The sequence below is a fragment of the Erpetoichthys calabaricus genome, chromosome 2, assembly GCF_900747795.2.
Source record: "Erpetoichthys calabaricus chromosome 2, fErpCal1.3, whole genome shotgun sequence".
Lineage (NCBI taxonomy): Eukaryota > Metazoa > Chordata > Cladistia > Polypteriformes > Polypteridae > Erpetoichthys > Erpetoichthys calabaricus.
In genome coordinates this window covers 217,343,458-217,371,310 of record NC_041395.2, presented here as the reverse complement: position 1 = coordinate 217,371,310, position 27,853 = coordinate 217,343,458, and the positions used below count along the sequence as shown (strand labels likewise).

Sequence of the window (27,853 nt, the reverse complement as noted above, 5' to 3'; positions counted from 1 at the left end):
GCATTCAGTAAGTACAATGCACATGCGTTTAATTTGTCGGCCACTTTTTGCTAGCCGTCTTTTCTGGTTTGGGCTGCTTTTGCAGTGTTACCCCTTGTGCATATTAAATCTTGAAATTCTTCATGTCCTTCGAATAAAAGGTCCTGCTCCGCTTGTGTGAAAAAAATGCGCCCGTTCTTTCGTCATTTTGTTACAGCCTATCAAAGACCTGCTGATCATGTTTTCTAGACTCGATATATATGGGCTTTTCAATCAGCGCGGGAGCGCGCATTCATCTCGGATGATTAGATCCAGCTCGACTAATCTACTACACGGCTGCGTTTGAAAAACCGACTTATCCCGGATGAGTTTCACTGGCATTAATTTATCCAAGATGAGGCATCTGATCTCGGATGATTTAAGCGACGTACGGAAAATACCCCCCTGGTCTTCTGCTCCCCTTTGCTCTCCGGTTACATTTAAGTTATATGGGTTAGGGTTAGGGTTTTGTTTTGCTTTGTTCATACTTTTTGATTTTCACCTAATTCTTAGACTTTATAGGATTTTTTGAGTTTTATATTTGTAAGCATTTCTTCAAGGTTTTTAATATTTTGTTTTAACTTTTGTTTTTGACTTTTGCACATTTTTTTATTTCATTTTGTATTTCTTGGATTAATTTTTGTATTTTTTTTCTCATTATTTTTTAGTTAAATGGTCCATTTTGTTATTTTGCCTTTAATCGATTGGTTAATATAAAGTTTTGGAGTTTTTTGATGGCTTCCCAGTTCCACAAGTGTAAAAATAATAACAAGTTTATTCAGTGGTGGAACCAGCAGGGTAGCAGTGCAGGGTGTGTAAGCCTTGCCCCACTGTAATAGTGGATCCACAAAGGTGACAACAATTCATTAAAAAATATGTTTACCAACATTATGCTTTCAACTAATAGAAACACTGTCAAATAAATAATATAACAAAGTGTAAAAAATTGCCCACGTTGATTGTGTTGCCAAAACAACATCACCACAATCCACACACAAACTATCCATCTTGAAAAGGAGTAAGCACAAGTCTGAAGAATTGAAGCACAAAAAACAAAAGAGAGAAGGAACTCTCTTTATAATGTTTCTGTTCACTCACTTTTTTCCTTCAAGCCATCTGACAAAAACACCTGACAAGGTGCGCCCAGGCAAATCAAACCAATGAAGAAAGCGACAACACAAATTACGTGGAAAAATGTGAGAGGAAGGGGTATAGTTCAAACGATGGAGACAAAGACCAAACAAGAGACAGTGAAAACAGTGCCACAGATACAGATAAAAACTGTAATAATGAGAGAGAGAGGGCCGTGCATACATCAAGTGATTAAAACGAATGTGCCAGTGGCCCATTACAATTTACCAGCGCCAAAAATGTTTGGCTTATCACTCAGGAAAGCCAACCCATCAGTCTGCACTGATTCCAAAATCAGATGATAACCGCTGACGTCAGAAGAGCTTTTATTGATCCACCAGTGATTTTAAAAGATTGTTATGTCCTGCATACTGTAACAACTAAAAAGAGAGTGATCTTATTATATAATGAGTAAATCGGCTTACATCTGGAATGAAAAGGAGGTTCTTCTTCTTTATTGAATTACCTCGTAGTAAGAATTGCTAAGTTAACCAGTACACACATCTATTTGTATAGCAGTTTAATAGAACACATTATGTCACACACAAGACAATTTCAAAATAATATATACCTCATATAATACATTACAATAATCATGCAAAATGACAGATTTTTTTGTTCTTTCCATTTTAATAGATTGTTTAATTGTCATTGAATTGTAATTATATTTAAATGGTTCTTGCTGGGAATGCATTGCATAAAATAAATATTGATGTAATTTCAATCTGATTTGATGCCATGTCAATTCAGCAACAGTTTTTTTTGTATATACACAATTAAAAATTTCATTTCCATCTTATCTGAGGCATGTTTATTAATACATTTATTAAATAAAGTAAGTGTAAGACTAACATTATTCAGCATTTCAACAAATCAGTAGCAAAAATATGCTTTAATGTACATCCATGTGAAGTAATACTAATATTAATAATAATTCTCTACATTTATATAGTGCTTTTCTCGCTACTCAAAGCACTTTTACAGAGAGTCGGGACAATATCCAATGTGCAGCATCCACCAGGACCAGCCAGGACCTCGGTTACATCTCATTTGAAGGATGGCACCATTTTTAAGGAATAATGTCTCTGTCACTGCAATGGATCATTGGGATCCACACTTAGACCACAGGTTTAGTGTTTCCTAAAGGCCACTCCAGTACTCCTTCCAGCAGGAACCCAAACTTTTTCCTAAATGGTCTGCCATCCAAGTACATAGTTAGCTTCAGGTGGATTACCTGTTCTGAAGTGCATGCAGTATGACTGCCAGCTAATAGATAATGTTGCAGTTACTGTAGAATTTCTACATCCTAGCTTCTTGTATTCCAGTTCTATTGCTGGTTTTAGGTGTACCTGAATCTTTCTGTCCACTTTGAGTACTTGGATTAATAAAGTGCACATTTGACTGGCTGCATTTTACTTTGTTATAATTTATTGAATTAGGAGTTTCTGCCCATCACAAGTGGAAAACATCAGTAAGTTCTGGGAGTCTCTGTGCAAAGCTAAATGTTCCTGGAAAGACATGAAGGTTGTTGTGCCAGAGCAACCATTCACCTTCAGACAATCAGCTTTAAAGTTAACCTCTGACTCATAATGCAGGGACTTTATACATGAAAGCACACAATTTCACTCACTTTAATGAAAGTTTATAAAGATCCTGGGGGTATTTTCTGTACGTCGCTTAAATCATCTGAGATCAGATGCCTGATCTTGGATGAGTTAATACTGGTGAAACTCACCCGGGGTAAATCGGTTTTTCAAATGCAGCCGCGTAGTAGATTAGTCTAGCCGGATCTAATCATCCGAGATGAATATGCGCGCCTGCGCTGAGTGAAAAGCCCATATATATTGAGTCTAGAAAACATGATCAGCAAGTCTTTGATAGGCTGCAACAAAATGACGAAAGAACGGGCGCATTTTTTTTCACACAAGCTGTGTGTGGGTGTGTGCGCTCGTGTGTGTGTGTGGGTGTTAGTTAGTTAATTAGTTAGTTAGTTAGTTAGTTAGTCGAAGGATTTCAAAATTTAATATGCACAAGGGTTAACACTGCAAAAGCAGCCAAAACCAGAAAAGACGGCTGGCAAAAAGTGGCCGACAAATTAAATGCGTGTGCATTGTACTTACTGAAAGCAGCGTTTCATTTCCTATGTGTCAGATTAATTATTATTTAATATGTCATAATTCCAGACCAAACGTGAGCACAAGGAGAACACGGGAACAGGTTAAAGTGAAGTACAAGAATATACTTCAAACTGGTAAATATTGGTATATAACTATTTAAAGAATTGTTGACATAAAGAATCACATATAATGTAAAGAACATTAATTTTAAAGCTAATAAGAAGGCAGACAAGCAAATAACAGGTGGAGGTCCACGCGGTCCAGACCTAACCCCTGCAGAAGAGTTGGCTCTCCAGCAAAATGCCCATCGCCCTGTTTCTGAGGGCATTCCAGGGGGAAGCTCCTCCTCAGAACCAGTGGCAGGATGCAGTGGTCACTTCATTTCAGGTAAAGGATGGTCATTGCATATATTTGTCCTCAATGTGTGCCATATGTATGTTCCATATAGCCCTCTTGTTTTGTTGGGTCAGTTGCAGATAATGTCATATCCCTAGAACCTGTGTCTGACCAATGAGATATTGACAAAGGTCAAATATTTGATGAAGACACTGTGTCTGATTATTCATAAGGAGGAGAGGTACATTTTCCAAATCAAACTCCACTGTGATCAGTCCCATGTGCCCCAATCACATTGGGAAATCCTGAGTAATGAGAATGTCAGGCTGCTTGTGAGATTCTTTATGGAACTGTGGGTGTTTTAGCCTGAGTATTACCTACCTGCAATGGCATGAAATGCCTCTTTTATTGTCTGCACACGCAGGTGTCCAGGAAACACTATGAAAACCCGAAGGAAATGTTTCAGAGCCAAACAGACTTTACGAATTGCCTGACAAACTGTACTTTTAGATAGATTTTCCACATCGCCTACAGTATATAAAAAAGTGCCGCTTGCCAAAAACCGCAAAGCAATGCATACTGTCTGTGCGGTTGTGAGAGCCCGACTTCGCCAAGTTTGACTTCAAATATAAGGTCCTAATAAATTTTTGAGGTACAGTATTCCCCCTCGGCTAAAGCAGTATCTTTCGAAAAGAATTTCCTCCGGGAGCAATAAAGGATCTTACCGGTCGCACAAAACCCTCTCTATATGAAATTCTCTTCTTATAATTTGCGTACCGATATCAATTGGTCGCTCATTCATGTACGGCGAAGTCATGACTGAATGAATTCCACGCACGGGCACTGATCAAGTGTGTGAGCTAATCCATGTTTACATTGAACAAACCTGCTCCGAGCAGGTTTGAGGATTAGGATGTGGTGCTATGACAACACATCAAGCAAGAGCTTCAAAAAACCGACAGATCCAGGATCAGGCCAAATCGTCAACAATTACATCCGGCTAAATGAGTAATCCATGTAAGAAAAATACCCCCCTGGTTAACTTAGGAGTTGAAACAATCAGAATTTTATTTTCTCTGAAATTGGAGAATTGTTCATTTTCTTTTGTGAGTAACAAAGGAAAGGTATTTTTTTTCTCTGAACATAGAATTTGGATAAATATTTGGTGAGAAAGAGTATGTTGTTGTTGTTCAAAGTATGTTCTGGAAAATGAGAACTTTTGTACTTTTTGAATATGACACTGGCTTTATGATGTCAGAGGCTAGCTTTAAATCTGATTGGTTTAACATAAATAATTGTCCCAGCATAGCAACTTTGATGTTTTGTAAGGAACTGCAGAAACTCAATGATATCACATCCACCATAAAAAGCAACAATAACAACATTTATTTATATAGCACATTTTCATACAAATGATGCAGCTCAAAGTGCTTTACAAGATGAAGAAAGAAATAAGAAAAAATATTAAAACAAAAATAGGCAATACTAATTAATCTATACATATTAATAAAAGGCAAAGCCCTCACTGACTCACTGACTGACTGACTGACTGACTGACTGACTCATCACTAATTCTCGAACTTCCCGTGTAGGTGGAAGGCTGAAATTTGGCAGGCTCATTCCTTACAGCTTACTTACAAAAGTTAGGCAGGTTTCATTTCGAAATTTTACGCGTAATGGTCATAACTGGAACATATTTTTTGTCCATATACTCTAATGGAGGAGGCGGAGTCACGTATCGTGTCATCACGCCTCCTACATAATCACGTGAACTAAAAACAAGGAAGAGATTTACAGCACGAGTCAAACGCGGGAACGAAGGTAAATGACGTTAATTTTTGACTGTCTTTTAATACTGTGTAAGCATACATATTAACACATGTGCAATTAAACGTGTGCATTTACAAGGGTGATTTCTCAGGCTTAAAAGCTCGCCTTTTATCAAACGCGGGAACAAAGGTAACTGACGTTGTTCACTGTCTTTTAATACTGTGTAACCATACATATTTACACATGTGCAATTAAACGTGTGCATTTATGGGGTGATTTCTCAGGCTTAAAAGCTCGCCTTTTACTAAAAAGGTAAATGCAAAACTATTTTCAATCATTCTATGACTAGGGGGCTCCGCCCCCTGCTCGCTTTGCTCGCCAACCCCTGGTGTTGGGAAATTACAAAGAGCGTGATGTATGAATGAGATATAGCAGTGTGAAGGTGTAGATGACGCAGATAGGAAGCAAACAATAAAGTGTTTGGCACAGTGTAAAGGTGTATTGGAAAATTTCTTTGTAAACAACATTAGTAGTAAAGATGGTGTGTTGTCCTTGAATGAGTTTTCCTTGGCATGGAGCATTTATGACGTTAACTTCAACGTCAGATGAACATCGAACTTGTGAGAAGGTCACATAAAGTTGTCCATGTACAAAAACGGGCTTAGATAGGTATGCCAACCTTGTCTATGGGTTGTCCTTGTGATTTGTTGATTGTTACGGCAAAGGCAGGTTTAATGGGGAATTGTTTCCGTTTAAGTGTAAAAGGTAATTCCAGGTCAGAACTTGTAAGGTCAATTCTAGGAGTTAGAACAGTATTGTTAGCATGTGATCCTGTAAGAACTGTTGCTTGAATAACATTGTGTGTTATGGTGTAGACGACTAAACGTGTGCCATTGCATAAACCCTGTTTAGTGTTAAGGTTTCTTAATAGCATGATTATTGTTCCGTTTTTAAGGCTAAGACTGTGTTGTGGTAATCCGGCTGGGTTAATAGTGTTCAAATATTCTAAGGGGAAATTAAGATGGTCATTGTCGTCATTAGAGTGAACTTTGTCAGAGCTTAGAAAGAGCTGTGCAACTCCAGGAAGTAATGAAATGACCTGGTTACTAATGTGATCAACAGTAATATTTTTTGGACATAATATAGTTCGTTGTGTTAAAAGGGGTATTTGGTCTAATGAGACCGGTGTTCCAAATATCTCCGTAAGTAAGTCGTCGCAGATAAAGGGTTGAGGAATTGTAATAATATCTGGGTGAAGTCCATCTGTATTGGTGAGTGTACAATGTTGTAGTTGTAATAACCAATTGTTATATTCAGGATCTGTAAATCGCATGTTTTGTACCAAGTGTATGTTTTGAAAGCAATGCCAATTGTTCGCGTAACATTTTTTGTTCCGCGGTTTTAGAAGCGCGTTCTTGGCGCCGACATGAATGTTTTTTTTGATGCGGGTTCGTGTTTGTGGTCTCGTTACTCGAGCCGTCTAGTTTTGTAGCCGTGATCGTGAATTGATGACTTGTTTGATCTTTATCGTTAGGAATATGGATAAGTAATAAGGAGGATTGAACTCACTGTTAATATGCGGACTGTTCGTTTCTTCGTATTATCACCAATCAGGTCTCGCGCCTGTAAATGTTTTGTAGTTCGGCCTCTTTTTGTTTATGTATGACGTCGTAGCGAATTTTAAGGTGGACTGAATAATAGCTGAGCGGATTGCATGTGGAGCAATAGGTAAGCACTGTCTAAAATCTACTCCTAATAAAAGTACCTTTCCTCCAAAGGGAATATTATTATTCATCAACGCAATGCCAATTGTCCGCGTATTTTAAGGTGGACTGAACAATAGCTGAGCGCACCGCAAGTGGAGCAATAGTTAAGCACTGTCTAAAATCTCCTCCTAATAAAAGTACCTTTCCTGCAAAGGGAATATTATTATTCATCAACGTTTGTAGAAGTTTATCAATGGTGTTGAGTTGACTGGATGCCATTGTACATTCATCTATAATTAATAGTGTGGCAAGACGGATGTCACGTGCATTGTTACTGTTCATTTTCATAGTGGATACCGATGTTTCTGTGATTGGGACCGGTATTTTGAATAAGGAGTGACATGTGTTTTTGGAGCCGAGACATTTTTTCTTCCGCGGTTTTAGAAGCGCGTTGTAGGTGGCGACGTGATTTGTGTATATTTGCGTTCTTGATTTGTTTCAGGGTGCACTGTTCCAATGCGATGTAATATTTGTCCACATACCCGAAAGCAGTATGGGCCATTGCCTTTTGGTGACCTGATATTTACTCCGGTAGATGCAAAATCAAATCAACTATTGTAGGATGTAATGCAGTTCATAAAGTTTTTACTTTCAGGTACTTCGTTAGTTAGAAGCTTCTGTAGATATGCAGGATATGAATGTAAAGGAGGCAGTGTAATTTGACCCTTTTGAGAACAACGTGTAAATTCATTACTTGTATTGCCATTTGTTTCTTCAGGGAAGTTAAGTGAATGACAATGATTGCAAATGAAATTCATTAATCCCAATGAATTTTCATGAATAGTGGACTTATTATTGAACGCGTTGTCAGCTAACTGGCGCAATCGTTAGTGTGGTCATGGGTGTGAATCGTCCTTTTTGTGTACGTTTCGCGTGCTATGTCCGTAGTCTGTCCCGTTTCGTGTCCAATGGGCTGTGTGTGGCGCTCGCGGCTTGTTTTTTTTTTGTGTGCTGGGGGTTGGGACATTTTTTCTCCCTGAGTTTCAGAAGCGTGTTGTATGTGCCGCCATGTATTTTGTTTTTTCATGCGGGTTCGTGTGTTTGGTCCCGTTATCCGAGCCGAATCGTTTTGTACCCGTGAGCGTGTATTCATGACTGTTGTTCTTCAGCGTGAGAAATATGGATAAGTAATAAGGAGGATCGCACTCACTGTTAAGATGGAGCCTTTTCTGCAGTTGAACGGTTAATAGTGCTTTATTGTAAGGAGATCCACCTATGCTGCATAGTGTGAAGGTGTTGAGATGACGTATGTTTAATATGGACGGTTCCTTTAGAAATGGGGCTTTGGGTGTCACTTCTTATTGATGTTAGTGTGTTTGTGGGTCTGATTGGTCGTTGTTGTGAACGTTTCGTGTGCCATGTTCGTAGTCTGTCCTGTTTCGTCTCTAAGGGGCTTGGTGTGGCGGTCACGGCTTCTTTTTTTTGGTGTGGTAGGAGCTTGTTGAATCCTCCTCTTTGTCTGTGTCCCGTTTCGTGTGCAATGGGATTCGTGCGGCGCCGCTGTGTGCTTTGCCGGCGTCTCGGGGGGGGGGGGGGGGTCTAGGGGGGTGGGGGGATGTTGCTTGGAGGGGGTGGTGGGATTGGTGGGGCGCGAGCGTCTTCTTTCTTTTTGTGTGCCAGGGGCTTGTTGAATCCTCCTCTTTGTGTGTGTCCCGTCTGTTGCTTGTTGAGGGGGGGGGGGTTGCGGGTTCTTTTTTTTTGTGTGCCAGGGGCTTGTTGAATCGTCCTCTTTGTGTGTGTCCCGTCCGTTGCTTGTGGGGGGGGGGGGTGCTTGGAGGTGGGTGTGGGATTTGTGGTGCGCGAGCGGTTTTTTTGTTTTTGTGTGCTAGTTTCGTGCGGTGCTGTGTGCGTCGCCTGCGTTTGACTCCTTTTTTCTGTGGTCGCGGCGCCTCATTTCTTTGACTCCTTTTTTCTGTGCTCACTCCTTTTTTCTTTGACTCCTTTTTTCTGTGCTCACTCCTTTTTTCTGTGGTCACGGCCGCCTCTCGCGGCGCCTCATTTCTTGGGGCGCCTGCGCAGTACGTCTTTTTGCAGCTACGGCCCATGGCCGGATGTCCCTGCGTCCATCCGGTTTAGCATTCTCGGTTAGTAATGTGGATCTGCTTCTCACAACTGAAGGCACCGTGGCTGATGGTAAATGACGTTAATTTTTGAGTGTCTTTTAATACTGTGTAAGCATACATATTAACACGTGCAATTAAACGTGTGCATTTACGGGGTGATTTCTCAGGCTTAAAAGCTCGCCTTTTACTAAAAAGGTAAATGCAAAACTATTTTCAATCATTCTATGATCTGCTTCTCACAACTGAAGGCACCGTGGCTGATGTTACGTCACTTGCTGTCCAACCATAAGCGTTACCTGGTAGGTAACTGGACACTCACTTCACTCCCTTTCGGGAATCGAAGCTCTGAGGTTTTCTTTTGTTCTTAATTAAAATTTAAAAGCAATACTTCACCGCTGCTAAGCCCCTCTAGCGCTGACGTCCGAGGTTCGATTACCGTAAGCAAGTGCAGTGAGTGTGTAATTACATTCACGGCATTCGTAGTCTGATTCACAATCTGATTGTATGGGTGGTTACCTACCAGGTAACGCTTATAGTTGGCCAGCAAGTCAGGTCGAAGTGATCACTCGAGTAAAGGCAGCTTCACAAAAAAACAGATCCTTAACAAACTGTTATTAGTATATTTTCCCTCAATTTAAAAACGTTTTATTTTCTTCTTAATAAAAATTTAAAAGCGGTACTTCGCCGGTGCAAAGCGTGTGGATTTGACCGACTGGCACATACAGACATATTCATGAGTGCAGGTACTTCGGAAAGAAAGCACCATGTAAACCCAAAGTTTAAATTAAGTTCATAGACCTACAAAAGGTTGCCATTCATTTGAGGCAAGATTGCTTTTCTTCTGTACAACTATACGTTGCATTCTCAAGAGTGTGCTTGCACGGCTTCAGATATATATGTATATATATATGTATGTCTATATATAAATATGTAAGCTTATAAGTACTGCCTTACTTCTCTTTAAGAAAGGAAGATGTAATGATACTTGATTTAAACGATTCCATGTCTTCCTGGGTTTGCGTAGCTTATTGTCAATATCTTTACACCTGTTTTTAACATTTATTTACTGAAACGGGCTTTCACGAAAAAAGTTAGGGCTTTGCTACAGGATACACCCTCCACAAGTTAAGCAAGTAAAAATAAAATATATATTTCTGTTTTATTTAAACCTTTTAAGTTCGTAGCCCCATTTGGCTGTTAAATTTTTTTTTTTCCTTTCTTCAGTAATATTTAATCTCCTTAAAGAAAAAGAACATATCCATTTTACTTTTTTTGTACCTCTTTAGTAATATTTTAGTGTAAAAGGATAACCAGTATTTAAACCTTTTATGTTACTTTATACATTTATTTTACACAATGTTGAAAAATTTATAAGAAAGCTACATATTTTGGCAGCTGCTGCTTTCATTTTCAATGAAATGAAAAAAGCTCTCCAAGACAAAACGTCAATGAAGAAGAAACAGTTTGCACTATCTAAAAAGGAGAAACCCTCATTTATAAAACTTTGCTGCAGATGACTTAGCTTATTGTCAATATCTTTACACGTTTTTTTAAGACTTATTGACTGAAACGGGCTTTCACGAAAAAAGTTAGGGCTTTGCTACAGGATACACCCTCCACAAGTTAAGCAAGTAAAAATAAAATATATATTTCTGTTTTATTTAAACCTTTTAAGTTCGTATGCATAGCCCCATTTGGCTGTTTAATTTTTTTTTTCTTTCTTCAGTAATATTTAATCTCCTTAAAGAAAAAGAACATATCCATTTTACTTTTTTTGTATCTCTTTAGTAATATTTTAGTGTAAAAGGATAACCAGTATTTAAACCTTTTATGTTACTTTATACATTTATTTTACACAATGTTGAAAAATTAATAAGAAAGCTACATATTTTGGCAGCTGCTGCTTTCATTTTCAATGAAATGAAAAAAGCTCTCCAAGAGAAAACGTCAATGAAGAAGAAACAGTTTGCACTATCTAAAAATCAGAAACCCTCATTTATAAAAGTTTGCTGCAGATGACTTAACTGAAAATAAATGAATAGTTCCTATGTGTATAATACATATTTATCTATTTTACTTATGCCTTTATTCCACCAACTTACAACATCTGAGGTACAATTTGTTACATTACTTTTGTTTTTTGCAGCACAGGCAGGTGAAGTGACTTCCTGAGGGTCACACAGTGGTGTCAGAACCAGGATTTGAACTGACAAGCTCCGGGTTTACTGAAATATTACTGAAGAAAGAAAAAAAACGAAAACGGGCAAATACGGCTATGCATACAGATGTCCATCCGTCCATTATCCAACCTGCTATATCCTAAATACAGGAGCCAATAAGTAAATATGTTTATATACAGTATATATATATATATATATATATATATATATATATATATATATATATATATGAATGCATGTATGTATATATGTATGTCTATATATATATATATGTAGATATGTAAATTTGTATATGTATATATATATGTTTATGTGGATGTGTATATGTGTATATACGTATGTATATGTAGATATGTGTATATGTAGATATGTATATATATATGTATATGTATATATATGTTTATGTATGTCTGTGTGTGTATATTATATATATAAAAGACAGCAACACTCATAACAATGACAACACAATTACATTGACAATCATGTTACGTTATTTTTAAAATGTTTCCTTTTTTTTTTTCATAACCTCTTTAACACACTACTTCTCCTCTGCGAAGCGCGGGTATTTTGCTAGTAAATAATAAAGTAAGGTCCCATGGCCAGGGAGGACAGAAAAAAAAATGTAAAAAAACTCCACAGGGCTGGAGAAAAAACAAAATCTGCAGGGGTTCCAAGGCCACGAGACCACCCAGCACCCTCCTGGGCAAAGCAGGGCCAATTGTATTTGATAGTCTTGCTAAATCCCATTATAAATATTTTCCTTGAAGACCAATAATGCTTCAGAGTTTCTATAAAGCATTCCTAATATGAGAAGACAAAGATAGTAAAAGGACAATGGCTCAAATTAGACAATATGCAGGGCCAAACACTGATATAGAGTAGGTGGTAGCATTCCAATTAGAAGTATCCTGAATCTTTACACCTATGTGTTTTCTTCTTGAGCAGGCGGGAGAAGGAAGCTGAGATAGAGAGGAAGTTTCGAGATGCAATGGCTAAGGAGAAGGCACGATTTGTAGCTGAGAAGTGGCGGGAAGAAACCAAGATACAGGAGGAACTGCGGGTTAGTAGATGTGAATGCTGCATGGTTTGTGTGCGTGGGCGCATGTTCAACACCACTACCAGGAAGTGTAACTGTCAAACCTCTTGGCTTAGAGGGTCTTGAATAATACAACTGAACACAGCACCACATTCATTTCAGGGTCAGAATGGGTCTTAGCCTATCATGACAAATTGTGTGCAAGGCAACCCGCAAAATCACCAATGTTAAATGAACTCTTATAGTGTTAAAGTAACCATCAGAAGTGTGTATTAGGAAACTGGTTAAGAAGAATAGGGTGTCACAGATAAGGAATTGGGGTCCATAGGTGGGAACCCTATTTAATGTCCAAATACCAACTGAAAAGTAAAGACTGTCATGGGGCCACATACAGTAAGTGTTGCTGTTTATTGTGTTTGCACTCTGTCGCGTCTCATCACATCACCCCGTTTAAACTTGTCATGATTGAACCAGGATTCCTTCCCTTGCTGGGGTAAAAATTCATGTTTTATATGACTTTTGTTCATTTTTCACTTCATGTTATGTCTATTATGCGCATCATTCTTTATTTTTGGTTTGTTTGTTTAAATGTCGTCCCCATAAGAAGAAACGGGGAAGGCTGTTGCGGGGAGGCAGCGACCCCCTGGAAATGTCAGAACCAGAGGTTTTTCCATTACATTTGGCTCATTATTATTTAAATGGGAAGGAGGGAAAGAAGAAAAAAAGAGAGGAGAGAGAAGGAGATTCACCTAACCGCAACTGATCATCAATTTCTACCTTCATTCACATTGAGACATTTTTCCAGTTTGCTTCTCACTCGTCCGGATTACTGTAACGCATTTATCGCCAGAAACCCCGGGGTTGGACATTATTTTCCACCATCACCGAGGAATCACGGTGAAATTGTTCTGGTATTTCATTCGGGAAATTCAAACACAAACATTTTGTGACAGCTATCAGTAATTTGGAGTTATTTACATTTATTATCATTTCAGTAAGCATTCGTTGTCATTATTTGTATTGTGTGTTTATTATTCGTGTGCGGGGACAAGGGATGATTTATTATTGTATATATATTGCCTTTCACTTTGGTGGTCTGGTGGAGGGATATATATATATTACGCCACGGTTTTGTATTATTGTATTTTTCATTTTATTTCATCTAATATATTACTGCACTTGATTTACATTTGGATATTGTTTGCTTGTGTTTAACCGTCGATTGGGGGGAAATATTATTTGTCAGAGGTATGGCTTGGTAGATTTAGGTTTACCTCAATAATTTATACAGGCCACGGGACCTGGTAGTGTGGCTGTCGGCCGGGTTAGGGGTCAGCAGTTACAAGACCACAAAACAGAAATCTATCTGGACTACACAAGACCTCACCCACTGTGAGTGCTTCCAAGGTAGGACCTTGAGGTGGGAGCTTTTTCGTCATCGAAGGCTGTTTCTATTCTGACCACTAACTTCCTGTTTGGCACCTACTTAAATAGTGGCTATGCTGGAAGAGGCGGGACTTCCTTTGCCATGAGAGAAGTGATGTTAGAGGTCCTCATGTGGGTTCTCTTCCATTTTAAGTCAAAGAGGAAAATGCAGTTAACAGCTGTGTCACACCATAATTGTTATGATTGAGCCAGGATTCCTTCCCTTGCTGGGGTAAAAATTCATGTTTTATATGACTTTTGTTCAATTTTCACTTCATGTTATGTCTATTATGCGCATCATTCTTTATTTTTGGTTTGGTCTATGTATTTAAGGGGCCTTTATTGTGTTCTATGTGTTTTGTGGGTGACTACCTGCCAATCACTATCAGTCTCTGCCCTCTGCCGGATAAAGAAGGGTCTTCCACAGTCCCTGGTGACTCATTGTGAGTTCTTTTGTTTTTCTGGATTTTTTGACCTATTGCTCTGTTTTTTGACTATTCTGGGGAATTAATTTTGGATTTGGATTCATTGTCTGCCTTTTGTGCTCTTTACAGCTTCTCAGTGTTACAGAACATTTTTCTTGTGAAGAATAATTATTTTTATATATATAAAGATTCTTAGTAACCCTTATTCTTGATGAAGTTTGGTGGCTTCCTCCTCTAGTGGCCATTTTTGGAAATGCTTTTAGAACTCTTTAGTGCTTGGGTTTCCTAGCTAATGACAACAATCCTTCCATGTCATATGTACCTGAACAGAGCTCCTGAAGCACTCCCTGCGGCACACACAACATTAAGTGCTAGTTTGACACTAGCAATTTTTCTGTCCAAAAACCAAACCATCCATTTCAGGGCCCACTCACTGACACACACATTTGCATACATATGGCCCCAGTGTGCCAATTAAACATGTCTTGGGATGTGGGAAGAAAACCCACAAGGTGAATGTCTGTATGGAGTTTTGACAACAGCCAGTGCCAGATTTAAGCACTGGATTCTGGATGAGAAAGACAGTATCTGTAACCACTGTATCACTGTGCTGTCCTGTGTTACATAAACATTTCCAAAATTCACTACAATCTGTCAGCATCGTTCAGTGCTGCAGAAGGTAAACACTCCTGTCTGCTAAAAGTTCTAGCAGCAAAGTATAGGTTAAGGAGAATTAATCATGAGACGTTTAAAGAACTCTTAAAATATTAAAGAGTCCATTTATCTTGGCTTTGGCTCTAGCCAACGGGGAATCATTAAGCTGACAGCCCCTGAACTCCTGTAATTGACGAAAATGTGTAATAAACTTTCCACATTCTATATTTCCTGAGAGGAAAAGCAGTAGAAGACTAGATATTCCAAGAGATGATACCGGAGTAACTTAAAGTGGCTCACACCATGGAATGGCAAAATTAACTTTTTTTAACTTGATCTTTTTAATCATCTGGTGTGTGTCAGCAATTTTAAATAATAAGTACAAATAAAAAACAGAAACAATGCTCCAAAGATGGCACTATTCTTCCATGCAGGGAAGGTGACTTAGTTGACAGTACCAGCTTGTGTCTGAGGTGATGAATATATAGACAGGGAGAGATTTGGTGGTACCCCTCCATGAAAAAGGAAGATCCCACAATTCATAACTTCATAACTTGAAAAGGACAAAAGTAATTGGCACCCATCATTGTTTATTCCATTTTTCAGCAAAAATCAGACTTTGCTTTAGAGTTTTCATTCATCAGAGTATTTAAAATAATAACACAAATGGATATGGCAAGGACAAAAATGATGGGATCCTTAACCTCATATTTTGATGCACAACTTTTTGAGGTAATCACTACAAACAAGAGATTCCTGTAGCATTCAATGAGACTTCTGCACCCATCAAGGTTTGACTGCATGTTTTAGTTCATTCCATAGATGTTCAATAGGATTCAAATCAGGGCTCATAGAAGGCCACTTCAGAACAGTCTAATGTTTTGTTCTTAGCCATTCTTGGGTGCTTTTGGTTGTGTGTTTTGGTCATTATCTTGTTGGAGGATCCATGACTGAGACAGAGCTTTCTGACATTAAGTAGAATTTTCTGCTGCAGAATGTCTTGATAGCCTTGAGATTTCATTATTCCCTGCAAAAACTCAAGTCGCCATGTACCGGATGCAGCAAAGTAGCCCCAAAGCATAACAAGTCTCTCCAGGTTTCACTTTTTCATTTGTGCACATCAAGCTGGTGTGATTTGTCCCAAAGCTCAAGTCTTGTATCATCTGTCCAAAGGACATTCTCCTAGAAGCATTGTGGCTCATCCATATGGTGATGGTGGTGGTTGGGAGCATCCATTGATTACATATTACCAAATTCTAGTCTGGCTTTCTTATCTTTTTCTTTCAACAGTGAAATCCTCCTGAGTCTCCTTCATTGAGCAGACTGTCACCCAAAATGTGATGGACAGTACAATCAAAGACTGATGGACCTGTACCTTGAAGTTCAGCTTGTATCTCTTTAGAAGTTGTCCTTGGCTTTTTATCTACCATTCGCACTATGCTTCTGCCCATTCTGGGGTTGTTTTTATTCATCCTCGTCCAGTTAGGCTGACTGCAGTCCCATGGACCCTTAAACTTCTTAATAATATTCGCAACTATTGTCACAGGAAAATCAAGCAGCTTGAAGATGGTCTTATAGCCTTTGCCTTTAACATGCTTGTCTATAAGTTTCTTTCTGATCTCCTCAGACAACTCACTCCTTTGCTTTCTCTGGTCTATGTCTATTGTGGGACAAACAATTACATCAAACAGCAGAGTGACTATTTTTCTCCATTTAAATAGAATGAATCATTGATTGCATAATTGGAGACATTTGGGATGCTACAGTGCCCTCCATAATGTCTAGAACAAAGACACATTTTTCCTTGATTTACCCCTCCATAGTTTAAAATTACAAATCAAACAATTCAGACTTGATTAAAGTGCACATTGTTGACTTTAATTTAGGGTATTTGCATACATTTTGGTCACACAACATTGAAATTGCAGCACTTTTTCTACAAGATCCCCTCATTTTGGAACACCATTGTGTTTTTGTGACATAGCAATGGTAGGTATATTAAATCCTTCGTATTTAGTACTTTGTTGCATATCCCTTGCATGCAATGACTGCTTGAATTCTGCAATTCATTGCCATTACCAGTTGCTGAGGATCTTCCCTGCTGATGCTCTGCCATGCCTCAGACATCTTCAGCTGCTGCTTTAACATTATGGTGTGCACTGTAATTAAAGAAAACAACTAGTATGAAATATCACTCTATTCCAATTATTTATGATCTTTTCTAGGGGTACCAATAAATATGTCCAGGCCATATTAGAATATCTTTATTGAATAATTAAAGCTTTATTTGTTTTCACACTTGCTTTGCTTTACTTGATGACATATCAAAGGCATACAGGTATACATGAGACAATTACTTTTCATTTAACAAAAAAAAAATTGGGTGAGGGTGCAGTTTTTGTGGGGACAATTTGAAGCAGTACTTGTCTATTATATAGTGCCTTTTACATCTATCTATCTATCTATCTATCTATCTATCTATCTATCTATCTATCTATCTATCTATCTATCTATCTATCTATCTATCTATCTATCCTTAGGAGAAATCCAGTCTAAAATGTATCACACTCTTTCACGACGTCTCTGCATTTTCCATTCATCTGCCAACTTGCCCAGTTTCCCATTCTGCCAAAACCTACATCATAATGTCCACTACCCCACCTCTGTAATCTTCCAATAATGTGGACTTCTGTCTGTCCTATAACAGTATAAGTCTAATCCAAATCTTTTTCTGCCTATACTAATAAAGTGACCAGTCCTTGGCCATTCCCACTGTATTCCATAAGTCCACATCATACAATCACCAGTCCTCTGATTTTTCTGAAATCTTGCATCCCAGTTTATCATTTACTACACCCACAGAGTCATTCCCATTCTAATTTTATTCTACACTTGCTGCTAGTCTGCCCAGTCCTATGCGAGTTTTCCAGGCTTATGTCACCAGGGCACAAATTCACATTGTAAGATCCACATATTAAACAAAACTCACCCCCCAACCTGTCTTGTACTATACCCACAGGACAAGACCAACCTAAATCTTATTCCTATATTTCCTTGAACATCAGTTTTGCCCTCCTTTCCTTCAGGCCTGAAAATTTCTCAATTACTTTCTGATTAAATTGAATCATTTCACTAAGCCTGCCAAAAAAATTAGCCTCATGCTATTCTCTAGATCAGTGTTTTCCAACCTTTTGTCTGTTGTGGAACACTTTTTGTAACCAAAATCATTCCAAGGCACACCCCTATCTTACTAACCAAAAAACACATTCTGTCTGATACTTGTGCTCACTTGTTCAAATGGGCAGCACTACTGGAGAAGCTGGTAAAAAAAGGGAGCTCCGAGATCAGTGTTGGCAGACACAACACTTAGTGAACACTTTGGGGCAATCTCCAAGCTGTTTCACTGCTTTGCCCGCTCCTCTCAGCCTCAGAGGCAACTTGTATGTCCATTATCCACCAGTCCTGTGAGGCTCTCTGGTGACCACACACCTAAGGCTGATGGACTCTAGTAGCCAGGAGACACGTCCAAAGTGCTCCAGAGCTGCTTTTGCCAACTTCTCCAGGTAGACCTCTCCTCAGACTGGTCTCGGCCGCCTGTTGAGCTTGTCTCTTTCAGGTTCAGACCCAAGTGCGCTACACTGTTATTTCCATGGCACACCTGGGTAGCTCTCCTGGTGTATAACTGTGCCGTGGCACACTGGTTGAAAAACACTTCTCTAGATGAGTACGGCTACCTTCATGCCGCTTGCATTTTTCAGAAAGATGTTTTAGGTCATGTACTCCTGTCATTGTCCACAATGCTTTGGTACAGACAATTTGAAACAGCAAATGGGCAAAGCAAAAAAGGCATTGTTTACACCAGTGGTCCCCAACCTTTTTGACAGCAAGGACCACTTTATTAGATGCAAATTTTTCCACGGACCGGTTGGGGTGGGGTGGGGGGGGGGGGAGGGGGGTTTAGTTTTATACACAATTTACATAATATTTGTATTATTATTAAGTTATTAAGCAGTTCCCATACGTTTGCAACCCAAGATTTTCTTCTTTTTTTGCATATAACAAAGACTTATGCTTTGCATTTGCCATTCCTACAGATTGCACATCACAAACATTAACACTGCTATCTTTTATTTGTGTCTGCCATTTCTATAGGAGGGTGACAATGAGTTAAATTCCAATGGATGTTTTTCAAATGTTGACAAGCAATAAGCAAAAGGCATCACTTCATTGTAATGAAAGCATCTGCTGAATGTACTTCGTAGTAACGCGATTTCTTTAGACTCATGTCATATGGGGAAACTGTCGGGATCATAAAAATACTTTGTTGTAATACTGTACTCTCTCACCTTGGTCTCTCTCCTCTCTCTCTCACCAAGTAAGCAAGGGAGAACAGACAAAACTAAGAATGGAAAAATTTTATAAAACCATTTTGTTAGCAAAATGTTGATAGGAGAGATCAATCTTCCAAAAAGTCAAGGCTGGTACGATGAAGATTGTACTTATTCTCCTCTAATGCCAAAAAACTAGCTACACCACTGCATTTAATATGGCCTTCAATCTGTTGAAATACTGTTCGCTTTGAAAGAGCCACATTGTGCAAGTACTAAGATAACAGCAGTTGTGACTGTATGACTAGTTGGCTACAGTGTGCTAGGACAGTCCTTGTTCATGTGTGTTTTGTCTTAGAGTAATATATTACTCTACTCTACTTTCCCCTTTTGTATTAATAATATGTAGCCTTTGTCAGAATGCCTCAAATCTCCCAGACTTACCACTGTTAATAAGGTACTGTACCATTTAACTTCTCCCCACCTTCCCTTCTACATATTTAACCCTCAGGCAGTTAGGTGTAAAAGACAAGCAGGAGTTAAATTACAATTTAAACAATGTATTATTGATAATATTCATAAATAATAACAATATGCAAAGTACATTTAAATATTGGCAACCATACAACCTGATAAATGTTGATGTGTATCTGGCAGCACACAGACTTGTCAGTTATTTAAAATGTCTCTAGTTAAGGAATCATTTTGTGGTCAGCTTTCTTCAGAACAGGTCGCATGCCTGTCTCAATATGGCTGCTGAGCTGTACTCGTCATTGTGTTGTCCTTTTCAGTTCATGGTGTGAGAGATGGTCTTTCATCAGTTTGGTAAGAGAGAGAGAGTGAGGTAAAGCAAGCAAATTTATAGGTTTTCTGTCCAACCCCTAAAGCCAATAGGATGTCATGGTACTTAAAGGCATCTGATACAAGCCATTTCCAAACAGCCATACTTCAGACCAATGGGGGTATAGAACACCTTCACACCTGCCCTCCAAACCATATGTTAAGGTAAAGCTTGGCAGTTAGGCAGCCCGGCTTTCCTGTTTGGTTTGACTGAGAGACTTTAGCAAAGAAATAATAACCAAACTTGTTTGGGGCACTTCCCCCAACCCTGTCGTAAAATTACAAAAAGACTCATTCCTAAAAGGGGGAAGGGGTTCTTAAATCATCAAACCATTGCTGTTATTATCAGTAATGTAACACTAATATTTCATTGCTTTGTCTAAGTTACAAATAAAGACATACAAAATATTTATCAACTTGTATGAAAAATTTCACATCACAACAATGTGCATATTTGTTGATAGGCTTTATTGCTCCTGGCTCAGGTTGTCCAGATATGAGAGAGTAGTAGGTTAATGTGTACCATGACAAAACCTGTCAATATACTGAGATATGTGTGTCATGCCATATGAGTATGAGACGTTGGTTGGCTTTTTAACACCAGAGCAGTCCACTAATCATATACTAATATACTAATTGACTGGCTTGACTTAGTTTATAATGTCCAAGTGTGAGGGGCGGATTAACTAGTGTATACCCATCAGCTCTTATCACTACACAGAGCTTGACTGGTGTCTGCTCAGACTGTCCTAGTCTGAGACAATAGTTAACATAAACTGGGAGAGTTCATGTCCAAGTGTGCACAGGGTTGACTGTTTTGCGTTAGTACTATGGCACTGATTTCCATCACTGAAAATAAACCATCATATTGGAACAGTCTTAATATACTGAATGTCTGCTTTCAATGACAGGTAGATTTTATAGGTAAGACTAGTTGATTACCCAGTGGCTTCGCTCACTGAGTGCAAGGGAAAAAAATAAAATGTAGTCTATAAGTTATTAAACAGTAAAACATTAACATTTAAGAAGTAAAGATATATTGAGCACTACTGGAGTGGTTTAGGGTAAACTACATTTTAAAGGCGCTATAACACAACAGGTAAGTAGTACTAACAGTAGCTAAAATGTATTTAGATTATCTCTCGGTAGTAGATCCCTTGTGAAAGGCGCTACACAACCGCTGTGGTATAGAAATTACATTTTCTATGTGATCGTCTAAATTTCTGCCTGACAACCTTGCACTACGTGCCTGTGATTTACTTCTTAAAATAATTCATCACAAAAGGAACTTTGAATGTTGCGGGGTTTTAGTGACCCGAACTCACCTTAAGGGACAGTAAGTAGTAGTGCAGGGTAATTTACAAACAGTCCTGCTTCGATGGCGCTGATTACATTCATTCGCAAAGATTTCCACTCTCCCAGGAGCCAACGGGGCACTTGAAGTGTCACAAACAGTGCGAGAAGTGAGGACGCTGCCCGAAACTGCGAAACTCTCGACCCTTTGGAGCAGCCCGACATTCCACGCCTCCCAGCGTCCACTTTGTTCTCACGCACATTGTTTACAGGTCGCCGCAGTTAAAAAGTAGAAAGACGCAAAGCTGTTTTCCTCATCTCTTCTACTATCAAGTACTGCCAACTAAAAAAAGGTTACAATGTGGCAGTTTCCGTGACAGTCACGTGGACAATTAAATACAACTTCTCTGTCAGAACGCGTGTTCTTCTATGGGATAGATCGGCGTGTTTGTGTTTACTTCTTTTCAAAATCAGTAAAATAACTCTCACACAAATAATAACAATTTGTAAAGACGATATAAAAATGGGGTCTACAAACAAAGTGATTAGTTCCCGTATTATAATATGTTTTGTGGTCATACGTAATTTCCATATCGCGTGGTCATACGTAATTTCCGTTTCAAACACAAAAAGAATTTTATATATATAGATGACACCTACCTTTTCCTTTCTCATCTTACCCTGACACTCCTAAGAAACTTTGATTTAAGCTCTGATTGAACAGTTGCACTTTCAGACTGTTTATCCAGCCTTCCCTCTAAATGGATGTGGATATACAGTTATTGATGGGTCAGCTTCATTATGCTAAAGACAGGTAACAAATCAATATATTTTTTGTTCTTTAATTGCCTCTTCTTTCGACAAAACACACCAAGCGCTATTTGCTATACATTTCTTTTGAAGCTTTTTTGGATTGTTGTCTTTTTTTAAATTCTTTGTCCAGGTAATAAAAAGGCAATCCTTCCTTTATGCAAATTGAGTTACGTATGCATACATACACCTAGAGGAAGCTGGGATGCATGTGATGATGGCCCCAGGACTTAGGGCCCTGCTATATTTGGCCTGGTGTTCAAACTGGCAATGAGGTGTCACTAAATTGCTTCTTTCACTTGTAATGAAAACCGTCCTTCTGGTGAGCAGCAAGTCAGAACAAAGAAAAGTCACACCTGTCTGGGAAACCACTGAGACCACAAATTCAGAAGTGTTACAAAAACTAAATCTTCATGTACACTATCCCATCATGCACTAGAAATACAAAAGTAATATGGTGAGCTGAGGTCATTGCTGTGAAGATGTGTAACAGAAGAAATTCACAAGTTTCCTGTTTTACCTCTCTTTGTATTTGACTGATTTTGCTTCAGTATGTTGACACATGGATGGCATCTTGGGCTCACACCCTGACACAGTCAATGTCTGTGTAGAATTTTGGCATTTAACCTGTAATTGAGTGGAGTCCTTTGGTACAAAAATGTGCATGTTAGATTAATTAGCGCAGAACATCAGAAAAATTGTGATAAGAGCAAGCTGCTCAACCCAGCAAGGTTGTCCATGCTTTTCACTTTGATTCTACAAAATAAAAGTGTCCCTGTATGACTGAGCGTGGTGAGTCTGCATGTTTCTTTTCTTTGGCCTCTGTCCATGGTAGGTTTCTGCCATACATATAATGCTTCTAGAATAGACTCCAGCTTTACAAAAGTCTAATCTAGGTTAAGTGGTTTTGATAAAGGATAGTACTGGGACTTTCATGCAATTGATTCAATAGTAATGCTAATTTATTTGGTCCATCTAACTTAGAAATTGTTTAGAAATGTATTAGTGTACTGTTATATATAGGAAAAAATCCATCAATTCATCTTCCTAACCCACTTATCCAGGGCAGGGTTGCAGGGGAGCTGGAAACTATCTCAGCAATCATCAGGTGCAAGGCAGAAACAACATCTGGACAGGGCAGTGGTATATTTCAGGGGGAATACACACACACACATACTCGTCAATTATGCAACACCGATTCACCTAACCTGCATGTCTTTGGACTCTGGGAGGAAACCGGAGCACTCGGAAGAAACACACACAGAGAACAGGCAAACTGCACTCAGGTAGCACCGGGGGTATGAATGCTATTCTCTTTATTGTGAGGCAGCAGTGCTACCACCACACCATCATGGTACCTATAGGGAAAAAATACAAAGATTATTCCTATACTGAAAAAAGAAGAGATTTGAGACACGGTTTTTCATGGAGCCACTTTATTATCTGTGTGCTTATTTTGGTTTTCCTACGAATTGCACTCTCAAAGTATTATCATGGCCAGAAAAGAAAGTCAAATAGTTATTTTGTTCATTTTATATTGTATAATAATAAAAAAAGCTCCATGATCATATCATTAATTCTGCAGGTCACATCTCATAGTGCATGTCAGAGTCTAGTTTCTGTAACTAATTCCATCTTGCAGTAGCTAAACTACCCTGTTTAGAGGTCTTTGAGATGTTGGTGACAACACCAAATCTGACCTCCAACTATCCACTTGTTGAGCCTGATTAATCCAGTTTCGGGTTTGTGGGGAACCAAATGTTATTTAGGCAGGAGTGGGTGTAAGAACAGGAGTCAGCTCTAATGGAATGCCAGTCTATTTAAGGGCAAACTCACTCAACCCACACTGACCAGTATATTAACCAAATACATGCCTTAAGAACTTCAAGTTTAACGTTTTGCTGTGTTGTAGAAGCCACTGATGAAGATTAGTGCAAAATGTCTTGCTAACATCTTGCTACAAGCAACAGCCGCCTGCTGGTCCCTCTATTCTGACTTATACATATAGCCAAATTACTATTAACATACGCTCTATCAACGAATGATCTTATAAAGAATTCTAAATTTGTGATTTTATTGTTTGTGTCTTCAGAATGTCAAAGAGCCATGATGGAAGGTATTATGTAAAATAGTTAAAGTAATTGTGCATTTGGATATGAATAACGCATCAGTGCTACTTATGTCTTTGTGCAAGTGCTTCATTGCACTTTAAGGGAGCTTTGATGAGTCGTAGGTGAGTGTAATGTGCTGGTAGTGCAGAATGAGTCACAAATGTGCGCAATGCACAGCTCTCGATAGGACAATAATGGGGCACTGCCTGGGAGCACCCAGTAACACGTGCATACAACAGCTTCTCACATGTGAGAATATAGCTACCTTGGTGATCCAGAGACCAGAGCTAGTCTTGAATGCTGTTGATACAGAGTTAATAAGTCCACATTGCTTTTTCTCACAGTACTGCTTTATCCCAAAATTGCACACATTGATGCCAAATGGCTAAATGAACCCTGTCTGAGTGTACCTGTGAGACTGTTACTGTAGTCAGCTGATGTCTCATGTATGGTTGATTCCCCCCTTTTGCCTACGGGTGTCAGTGTAACCTTCAGTTCCCCACAACTTTGTAATGAAAGAGGAGAGTTAAGAAATGGAGGAGGAATGGTTGAAGCAGTTTGAAAAGAAACTATACAAACATATAGACAAAGTTTTATACTTCATATTTTGTGCCAAACCTTTGTTTTAATTCAGCCAAAAAAATTCACCCTGCATTATCAACTGAATGGCTTAGGTCAGCGGTTCCCAAACTCAGTCCTGGGGGCCCATTGTAGTTGCAGGTTTTTGTTCCAACCAAATTCACAATCAGTGATAATAACTGATCTCATTTAATTAGCTGGTCTTTTCTCTCTTCTCCTATTCTGCATTCAGAAAAGGACAGCAGTGTGATTTTTACATTTATAAGACATTTAGAAATATTTCTAATTTTGCTGTCGCTTTAAATGCTTAACTCTCTTTTGCTGCTTTCATATTATTTTGTTCTTTTCTGTGTAGTTTACTCCCTTCATTGTATGCTTATAATGCCAATAATGACAATTAAAAACAAACAAAGCAACACAGAATGATGAAAGGCTGAAACTACTTCAGTGTCAGACCCGACAATTAATAAATAATTGGATTGGATGAAAATCAAGATGAAAATATTGTTACAAAGTACAAAAAAATACAACTACATTATCCCCTTATAACTGCTACATTTGTTGTGTTTTACAGCCCCTTGAAGTATTTCCACTGTCAAATTCCAGCATGAGTCTCCCTCTTGGAGTTTTACTGCTGTCGAAGTCTGGGACAGGGAATATTGCTGCTGTCAACATCAAGGTGGTAGTGGGGAGATTTTGGGTCTTTGGGTAGACAAATAATTTTCCCTGTACAACAATTTCCAAAAAAAAAAAACAATTTGGCATGAAAACTGCACATCTGTAAAACTTGTCTTCAAGTTTTCTGTTATCTCACAGGGATACAGCTGAACATTAAAAGTATTCCATTAACTTATTAGCTTACGAGGTAAAACAAAATCTTCCATTATCTATTTGAAAGCTACATTCAGTTCAAATTCAAACTAAACAAAACTTATATGAATTTACAAGAGATTTGGCTCTTACAGTACATTTTAATAAAAATTTACTAAGATTAGTTTTGTAATTTCTACAGGGAACCCCAAAAACAGAAACTGGGAAATAACAACTGACTTAATTAGGCTAGGAGTCCAATTAAAAACAGAAGCTGATTGGAACAAAAACCTGTAACCACAGTGGGTCTCGAGGACTGAGTTTGGGAACCACTGACATTGACATCATGCTTCCATTTTAAAGTATCTGATGCTATTTCTACTAATATAAAATCTTTTTTCTTACAAATCAGAAACGGGAGGAAGAGGAGAGGCAGCGTGGGGAGGAAGAGATACGACGCACAGAAGAGAAGAGGGCAAAGGAGTTATACATCAGTCTCAAGCAGCAGCATGACGACAGGCAAAATGACCGAGAAGATAAAGAGTGGCAAGAGCAATGTGAGTAAGAGAGAGGAAAGAATGGCAACTGTGTTAATGAAAGCCATTTAGGCTGGAAAATTCAATAATGAAAGAAGGGCAGTGTTAAAAATGGAAGAAGCAGGGGGAGTAGAAGGTTAATGTGAGGGAAAAATGTAGAAATTGAGTGCTAAATGCAAAAGAGCGGTGTGACTTGTGTATGGCACAGAAATTAATGATTCAAAGTGAGAAAGCAAAACTATGTAGAAAATGGAGAATGTGAAAAATGTGATTGTAGCGTCAGGAGTGCAAGAGTAAGAGAAAGCAGCAAATAAGTGAGAAGCAGTTTGAGAGAGTAGAAAATAGAGAATGGGAGGCTTTCTTTAAAATGTGAAAGCTTAAATACACATTAAAGAGGCAGATCTTTTTTCACTGTTACAAACATTCATTTTTACTGATTCCACACTACCCACATATCTACTTATCTACAAAATACATTATCTGACCTGGCTTTGTCTGGATATGCTCCGGCCTTTGCATTAAAGTGTTTGTTGCATTTACAGGACAAACTAAATCAAAGAAAGAAGTACGACTGGCAAGTCTTTAGTTTTAAAAGGCAGTTCAAATCCAAATTTGTTATGATTAGATCTTTCGCATTTATGTCAGTAGTGTTAAAATATTTTGTGAGCTTTAACCCTATTTATTCCACACGTTGTCATGAGTGCTGCAATGCTTATGTTTAATTTTATCATTTGGACTTGTCTATTTCTTAATTTGATCACAGTGACATTTTGCTTATTTATTTAATGGCAATTGTTATTTTGTTAGTGGGTTTTCATAATCATGGCCATATTGTTTTTGTTTTGCCCCATTGCTAACACATGACTTGACACCATCCCATCATGTGATATCAATGCACCACAACTTGGTACTTACTATTTGTCGTTCAAGTTTTTAGAACCCAAAATACAATTTTACCTCAGTCTTCACAAATGAAAGTTTTGTTAGAGAAATGGTTTATTAATTACTTGTAGGATCTCTATTGACTACTGCTTCCTTGACTTACAGTAATTTTGTATCCACAACTGGCATTTTGGTCTTTTCCTTGCCTGTTCTTGACCACCTTATCTGTTCACTGATAATCCTTTGTGCACACTTTAAGTTTAGTCCTTGAATTATTTTCTTTAATTGGCTATTCTCCAAAAATGAACATAACACATAAATTAAATTGTCAAATTCCCTACAATTATGCCTGGAAATCACAGGGCTGAGTTTTTTTTTTTGGATATTTGAGCTTTGGCTTTGCTCACTTCGGCTGTCAGCCTGGCAATGCACTCTTAAGTCCTAAAATTTTCTGCTTCTGTGAAACTGGCTCTCACAATTGCAGACAAACAAGAAATTTAAAAGTAAATTTAAATCAGTCAATCCTCAATCCATGGAGAATAAAATCACAATGGAGTAACATGTTGGATGTCTTTACAGTTGGTTGACAGCAGTGCAATAGTTTGTGCTGTTGCTTCACAAGTCAAGAGACCTGGGTTCAGCACCAGCCCATTAAATAATGCCTCCTGACACAAGGCACACTTTTAACCCCGATCCTCCCTGCCACTTACTAGCCATGAGATGATACACTTAACATTTACTTA

The 27,853-nt window shown here is 38.5% G+C and overlaps 1 protein-coding gene across 1 annotated transcript in view; it reads left to right on the top strand.

Moving 5' to 3' along the window:
- The window catches only part of sh2d4ba (SH2 domain containing 4Ba), a 105,754-nt gene that overhangs the window by 9,268 nt on the left and 68,633 nt on the right, over positions 1-27,853 (top strand). Inside the window, exons 3-4 of the mRNA XM_051923342.1 lie at positions 12,327-12,441; positions 26,105-26,249. Coding sequence (XP_051779302.1) covers positions 12,327-12,441; positions 26,105-26,249 — 260 coding nt within the window. The remainder of the gene's footprint in view (positions 1-12,326; positions 12,442-26,104; positions 26,250-27,853) is intronic.